This window comes from Etheostoma spectabile, chromosome 16 (assembly GCF_008692095.1).
Source record: "Etheostoma spectabile isolate EspeVRDwgs_2016 chromosome 16, UIUC_Espe_1.0, whole genome shotgun sequence".
NCBI lineage: Eukaryota > Metazoa > Chordata > Actinopteri > Perciformes > Percidae > Etheostoma > Etheostoma spectabile.
Window position 1 is genome coordinate 20266013 of NC_045748.1, and position 8561 is coordinate 20274573.

At 38.8% G+C, this 8561-nt stretch overlaps 1 protein-coding gene across 4 annotated transcripts in view; it reads left to right on the forward strand.

Moving 5' to 3' along the window:
- Positions 1–8561, forward strand: part of wdr7 (WD repeat domain 7) — a 158254-nt gene that overhangs the window by 75881 nt on the left and 73812 nt on the right. For all 4 annotated transcript variants that reach the window (XM_032539998.1, XM_032539997.1, XM_032540000.1 and 1 more), the window contains 2 exons: positions 3431–3549; positions 3916–4039. In XM_032539998.1, coding sequence (XP_032395889.1) covers positions 3431–3549; positions 3916–4039 — 243 coding nt within the window. The remainder of the gene's footprint in view (positions 1–3430; positions 3550–3915; positions 4040–8561) is intronic.

An 8561-nucleotide genomic window follows, 5' to 3' on the forward strand; every position in this document is an offset into this window, starting at 1 on the left:
CTACAAATGGATAATGATCCTAAACACACCTCAAAATCCACAGTGGATTACATCAACAGGCGTAAACTGAAGGTTTTTCCATGGCCTTCACAATCCCCTGACCTAAACATAATTGAAAATCTATGGATAGACCTTGAAAGAGCAGTGCGTGACAGACAGCCCAGAAATGGAAGACTTTTGTAAGGAAGAATGGGCGAAGATACCTCAAACAAGATTTGAAAGACTCTTGGCTGGCTACAAGAAGCGTTTCCAAGCTCTGATACTTTCCAAAGGGGCCAGTACAAGGTATTAACTCTGCAGGGTGCCCAAACCTTTGCAGATGCCATTTTTTAGTTTTCTGTTATTTTGAAAGTGTAATGGAAATAAAATCTAACTTTTTGTGACATATTATGCGAATGTCTAATCTGTCATTTGATGCCTTTTTGGAGATTTTTTCATCTTTTCTTGACTTCTTTATGGACATAAATACAAATTTTTACCTGGGGTGCCCACACTTTCGAGCCCCACTTTATAAAATCATCCGAAGAGCACCATGTCACACAAAATCTCATAAAATGAAATAGGCCATGGGACCTTTAAAAAAAAATAATGATTTGTCACAGGACTATACAAAAATAGGCTTTACCATGAGGTTATTTCCTATAGGACTATTTTTGAAATTACCAAATATCGTGATAAACTCTATAATGGTATTGAGATATTAAATTACCTATATTAGGATAGAATGCTTTGGCCACATTGCCCAGCCCTAGGTTTGCTTTGCTGTTGCAAGTAATAATTTATGAAACAGTCTAAAAAAGAGAAGAAGAGGTCAGGGTTTTTACTTTGATTTTAGGATGGAATTTAACAAGATTATTCAAATTATAAAAGGGGTTTCTGCAAGACAGTGATGCAAATCTAGAGGTTGACTGATTATTTCTTTCTGATTGGCCGATACTGAGACAATGTCTTTACAACTGATGATGTGACAGGGGAGAGAGAGAGAGAGGGGGTTTGATTTGAAGCAAGGACTGATCCTTCATACATGGGGCGCACACTCAACCAGGCGAGCTATCCAGGCGCCCCAAAGATATACTTTTTACGACACAGTCACATAGACAACCGGTTGTGTCATGAACGGAATTCCTCACATACTTGCCTATGTACTACACGTGTTGCTGGAGAATTCCACTAGAGGACAAAGTAGAGAACTCAAACCCTATTGAACTTAGAGGTTTGCATGATGTCAACAATAAACATGGTGACACTCAAGGAGGTTACCTTTTTTTTTCTGAGATCACACAAGTGAGTATGTAAACCTTTAAATCAAGCACGGCATGACAATGGCCAACATGTTTCTCTCTACACTGCCCCTACCGTGCATGTGTAAAGTGCATCTTGCAAACACGTAGTATTAATTTGTGAGGACGTGCACAACCAATGCTCCAGCGGACGTAAGATAAGCAAGGCAGCAATCATGCACACACAAATATATAGTTAAAAGCAAGTATATCCCTGCCTAAGAGGAACGTCAACAATTTTACAACTTTTTGTGAATGATTCATCGCAATCTGTCAACCTCTACATAGATTTATTTTCTAAATGTCATATGTTTGTAAAAAGCCTAACTGTTTAAGTTTTCCTTGTATATTTCAATGGCGGAGGTAAGTTTACATTGGTGCCCTTGGCAAAGAAATTTGTATGGAATTTCTTTCCTGCTTAAAAGCCATTCACTGTCTGTTCAAGTGCATTATACATGTATGCATCTCCTCTGGAAACCATATATTAAACCGATATATGTGAATAAGGTGCTTGGTTTATGTGGAGTATCAGCGAGTAAACTTTTAAGTGTATCTTTTGTCACAGACATGTAAAAGCTGGTGTACTTTTCTCTGGTGTTTTTTATGTGAAATACAAATCTAGGCCATAATGTTATCTCAGACTGATACAGCTGGATTTGAATTCAAGCCCAATTAAGCGATACCATGACATTTTGAATGTTACTTTTCTTCCTCAGTCACTCAACTTAATGCAACTGAAAAAAGTGTTATGTATAACCGTTATAAACCTACAAGGTTTTCTAATGTTTTTCTTCTATTTTCAAGTATAATCTTTCACACATTGTAGTGTTGCTGAATGAAATAAAACACACTTAAGTTCATTATGACAAGGTATCGTTATGAGGCTTGTGTTGATCCTCCTGGCAGTGCTGGGTATCTGCTGTTTACCTGTTGAATTCCATCAAACACATTCAGGCTCTGGTTAGCAGAAAAAATAACTGCTCCAACCAAGACTGCAAGTATTAGCCAAAAATATTCCCATCCTGTGTTTAACTGTTGTTAGTGTGACATTTATGTGAGTATTGTATAAGAGGTGTGTGAGTGTCTGTCTGTGTGTGACTAACAATGGGAGTAGCTCACATCTGTCAAATGGAAACAGTTTTTTCAGCCTGACGGGGCATAAAAAAAACAGAAAAAAATAGTGATTCAAACCTCTACAGGGAATGGTTTAACATTATGGGAAATACACTTTCTTTCAAAGTGTTACTTGTAAAGATCAATATCAGTCTCATGTCTACAGTATGTTCATGTTAAACTTTTAAACGCACAATATGTAATTTTCTGCCGCTAGGATGTAAACACAGACTTTTTATGACGTTGTGATTGGCATTACGGGCATAGTAGTTTTCATTGTCGCCAATTAAAATATATCTGTTCACTGACAGTTTTATCCCCTTTAACGTTTATTCATGTCATTATGATTAAATAGCTTCAATTTCCCCCACAATGACATTTTATTGACTTGTGATAGCTAGCTAGCTAGCTAGTTGACCAGTTAGTTAGCAAGCAAGCAAGCTAACATTAGCCGGCAGCTAAAACCTGTTAACGCTAACTTTACTTGTCAACGTAACACATAACATTAAGCTAGATCCGTTGATACACTGACTAATTGAAACGTCCATGTCATTAAAATAAAACAGATTTCTCTGGGTATGAATGTTGTTGGAAACATTTAGAATAGTGTAAGTACATAACTCAACAAAATATATAACAGAGATATAGTTTTTAGACATTTTAATGCAGAAATGTTACATATTGTACCTTTAAAAAAAGTTTGCGTTAGATTTTAACAAATTCTTTTCTTCACTTTCTACAATGATTACGATGTCAGGTGGTTTATCTAACATGTCATCCATTAACAAAATTTCAAATTGTACACAAAATCAGAAAACCGTACTGGTTAGGCTGTAAGAAAAGCTAAATCAGGTTTTTTTTTTTTTTGTCCCACCACTTTCATATTGCCTGGTATAATATGAAAAGTATTTCCATGTGACAGGAGTGAGATGTGTGTATGAGAGAGAAAGAGAGAGAGAGAGGATTTGGAATATAGAAGTATCCACTGGCCCCCCCTGTAGTATTTTCTGACTGTGTATGTGTGTGTGTCTGCGCAGGTTGGAGCCAGCTGGCAGCCATGCATTGTGTGATGCTCCCTGACCTCCTTGGACTGGACAAGTTTAGACCTCCTCTGCTGGAGATGTTGGCAAGGAGATGGCAGGACCGCTGTCTGGAGGTAACACACGCAAGAGCACACACATGTTGTATGCACAGGTCCAAACTAAGACTTCCAAGCCAACCCTTATATATAGTTTATTTACACTTTACAAAAGACACAATGTTGTATGGATTACTCTTGTAATAAAATGACAAGGAAACATTTCAGTTAATGTATCTGCAATGTTCCAACATTTTCATACTGACTATATCTGCAAAATGTTTCCTGCATTACATATTTGATTCTGTTCATTTTGTTGAAGTGGAAATAATGGACAATTAAAAAAGCTAACATGGCTACTCAAGTGAAGACCCTCTACAATTCTGTAGAGGGTCTTCACTTCACTCACTGATAGTCATAACTTTAACCTCTTTGTTGTTTTAGGTGCGAGAAGCAGCACAAGCTCTTTTATTGGCTGAGTTAAGGAGGATCGGCCAATCCGGACGGAAGGACACCATTGACTTGTGGGCTCCCTACCTTCCTCAGTATGTGGACACCGTCAGCTCCCGTAAGTACCTCACGTTGCTTTTTTTATCTAAGAGAAAGCGAAAGAGAAAGATATCTGTGTTTGGTTGCGCTGGTTCTTGGTGTCACACTGTATTAGTTTACCGAACAGTTTCTTTTCCCATACTCTGAAATACCCACAGTGAGGACATTTTCACACTGGTTAAAACACTTGGGACAACAGCAGTGTTACCCATTTCACAAGAAAAGATATTCGTCAATGATGCTCAATATCTGTGGAGCGCTTCGTTTGATCTCTGGCCTCTCTGGTCGAAAGATGGACGCCCGAGTTTACAGGGGACCTTATTAGCGTTATCGGGTTCCTTATTAGCATTGGGGTTAAATTCTAAATATTGCCAAACAGGCGCTTTTGCTTTTCACTTTGACACTAAATCCTTCGCCATTGTCTTGTCGGTAAACTCTCCTAACCCCCTGACTCCTGCTACGCTGTGCTGCAACTTTGCTGCTGCTGAATGGAGCAGTTTATTATAATATGATAACATGCTTAGTATTTTACTAAATTATTTTTGTTTAGTTCTTATTTAATGAACATACGGTGCCAACTAAGAGGATGGAGGGGGCGGTAGGCTAGTAATTTAATCTGTTAATGCCTGACCACCGTGTAAAACCAGAAACACCGACTACTATGGCAAGCCTGCTGACAGTAGCTAAGTTTTGACCTACTTGTCAATCGAATTATCTGAAGTTCTTTAAAAAAAAAAACTCATGTAAATAAAGCTGGTGAAAGTGTGTTTCCATCCAACAGCTTTAAAGTGAATAAAAACCTGCGGTGATGACGTCACATTCTGTTTTGCGATCAAATTGGTATATTGAATTGATTTGAGACGTTTCCAATTATTTTTGCACTGAATCGCAAAACATTCAAGCAAACATTTGCAAACAAAGTTTTTCTAGAGAAAATATCAACAAATGATCAATATTGAACAAGTTGTAATGGTGCGTTTGTGCCGCTGCGAGACAACTCCTTTTTTACTCATTGTCTCGCTGTTTGAGCGCCTTCCATTTACTCCGGAGGACGTCCCACGGCTTGTTGTAACCTTTGTTGGCCATTTCCTTTGCGAGTTCCTGATAAATTATTGAATTTCTCAGATTTTTGCTCTAAATAGCTGTTATAATTTGCTCGTAAATTAAATTCACAAAGTCTCTCATCTCCTTGTCCATCCATGTCCATCTGTCTTTGTTGAGACCCGCCATGTGTGCAAACGGAAATTAAATTATATATATGATATAATATAATAAATTAACTGAAACTATTCTTAGTTTTGAGGCGGTCATAAAATTACCAAAAACTCAATCGTAAGTCGTTATTTTTTTGGCAAATAATGTTTGCATCAGCGTTTAGCACATAAGCTGAATTTCGATCAAGATAAAATCCGATGAGACTGAACCTATTTTCTTTGAGTCAATATTCATGAAATTCAAAATTTTCATTCGATATCCCTTAATTTGGATAAAAATGTGTGGATGGAAACAAGCTAGTGAGTGCCACTTTCAGGTGGGGTGGATGGGGCTTAGGTGGTGAGTGGTTGACTACCAATCAGAAGGTTGGTGGTTCGATACCTGGCCCTGCAGTTCCATGTCACACAAGACACTAAACTTCGAAGTGTAAATGTGTGTGAATGTTTATCAGATAAACAGGGGCACCTTGTATGGCAGCCTCGGCCACCAGTGTGTGTAAATGGTTCCTGTAAAAACGCTTTGAGTTGTTAAGACTAGAAAAGCGCTATATAAATACAGTCCAATTATGTGTACTACTGCATACATATGTAAAAAGTGTTATAAAGCCTTTTGTGACTCCAGAGGGAGCTGGGTGGTTTCACTTAAGGTGATTTCATTTTAAGTGATGTCACTTGAGTTGGTGTCGGTTTGGGCTGTAGACTGAAATCTTACCTACAAAGCTGTGGTTGGTCAATTGCTTCTTTAGATGGGTGCTGTCAAAAAGTGCAAACCAAGACCTACTTGAACAAATCTGAAACATCTAGCTATCACCCTCTCCATTTGTCATTTTCTTTTCTTCGCTGTCTTTCTTTGCTCTGTCTGTCTTCTGTATATTCTCTGGTCTCTATCCCAGTCTATAGTTACATCGGCTGATGGGAAGAAAGGTGAATCTCCACCATATTTTACTAGAACTGACACTGTTCGGGACTCGCCTTGTGGTTGCTGAGGATGCTGGGAGGGTTCTCAGGGGAAAAGTTGCCATGGAAACGGGCACTGGTCAGTGTTGTGTTACCACAGCAGTACCGTGGGCGGGGGAGGCGGGAGGAGTGATAGGCCGGTGACCTCAGGGGACTAGGGAGGATGGAGGGGGTGGGGAGAGAGAGGGAGAGCTAGGTTAAAGGGTCATTCAATTTGATCTGTGTGCTGCACAGCAAGACTGGAACAGAGAGTAAGGTGACTTCTGCTGGTCTTGGAATATTATGGGAAAGTCGGGGAATGTGTTGAATCCTCTGGAGTCCTTTGGACTGAATCTGTCTTTTTCTACGCCTAATATGTGGTTTCCACACATTGTTTAGCAGGGTATTTCAACCTTTTGTGGTCTGTGACCCCTGTGTTTGGTACCAAAGTCCCCCTACCATTGCATGATAACTGCAGGTCTACTTTTTGTCCTGCTATCCAGTACTAGCACTAATGCATTAAGAGGAGGGTGACAAACATTTTCCCATTATTCAATATTGAAATCAGTTGTCCCTTGCACTGAGCCTATGCTGCTAAAAATAGTAACTCAGAATTTTTAGATTGTTTTCTAATTGGGAATTCACTTTGGAAGTTGGGCGTCATTGTTGTGTAAGCTTTACTGAAGCATCCATCCATTAAGTCCACACCAACTCAGACCTCTATTACAGCTTCATTGTTCTCAGATGCAGCTGTTCTGTCAGCTTTGCTGCACCTGAGAAGCTGAAAGGACAGCAAACATACTTTGCAAATAGGCTCTATGCCTTGATTAATCATTAGAGATTAGAGAGACCCCATCAAATAGACAGCCAAAGATTTGTGTAATTGGAACAACAGCATGTGAAGGAAGCATGCTAAAGGAAAAATAAAATTGACTTGGAGCAGAAAAGAAGAAATCCAGGGCGTTACATCTTAACACCTGTCTGAGTTATTGAGTTGTTAAAATTTTCTAAAATTAAAGAATTGTTCCAGAATGACAAACGTCAACATTTAAATAATAATTTATATAATAAAATAAAAATAATAAAATACACAAGTGGGAATACAAAAACAGAAAACTAACAGATCAAGATTACATCACAATCCAATTAAAAATAATAATGAAATAAAACACCTCCCACACCAGGACCTACAGGGTCATGATTGAAACACCAACTGGTTCATTTACAGAATAAGGACTAGACCAGAGCCTTCAACTTCACAGCAGCCAGAGGCTATTGATTCAGGTTGTCCTGTTCCTTAGCCCTATTTATACAAGAAGTTTCTTTTGTGATTAAATATGTTTATTTTATTGAAAGAATTAACAAACAACACACTGGGACATAGGAATGCGTCATGAGAAGTTGAATGTTCCATGTGGATCACAATGAATAATTGTGAGACTCCAATGAGTAATAGAAAGTTTGTTAGGTGGTTTACAATGCATTGCTGTTTTTAAGCCACTGCTAATCCTGCAAAACAATTGCCCTCTGATATTCCAGAATTGTTGAGGCCCAAACGCACTGAAAGCATCCGAAGCATTGTTTCAAACATCGTGGACTCTGCCAACTCAAATAAAAAAAAAAAACGGAATTATAACCCTTAATAACGTTACTGCCGACAAAATACCTCCACTAATAAATACATGCTTAAAAGTTACTTTACAAGATGCTATACACCTTTCTGCAGCCGCACTGCATGCTGTATATGAGCGGCTTCCAGCTGCTATCAGGCTGAGCCGTGCTCCCTGTGCCTGTGCCCCCCCCCCCCAGGCCACACGCCTTTTACTACCTGGTTGTGTGAAAAAAATAGGAAACATCTCGAATCTCTAGATGAGCCGCAGCTGCGCTTCATTGAGCCACGCTGTAACATATGTGCCAGGTTTTGTCCTATATTTTAAAAAATAAAAACACACAAATTCAGGCCCTTTTAGGCCGCATAGAACAAGTCCTGCATTCAAATGATTACTCAAAGTGAAAAGAGAGGCATTATCAGCACAATGTCCTTAAATTTACTTAACATGTGTTCATGGTGAAGCTTTTAACTTTATATTAATGCTGGATATTTTCATTAAAATAATAAGGGATCATATCTTAATTGTGATATTTTGTGATTAAAATCTGAATCTCCAACATAACCAGTAACATGTCTCTGTCGGGTAAATCTAGTAGTTCAATGTTTTCCAATGAAATAGAAGTACAAAGTTGGTTAGCAGTATACAGTTGAGTTGCATCAGAGGCGTTGTTAGGCCTCGCCGTCCTCGGCATCCTTTGCGTCCTCGGCATTCTCGGCTACAGCCCTGAATATTTTTTGAATAGCCCTTGATCTCTCTCTCTCTCTCTCTCTCTCTCTCT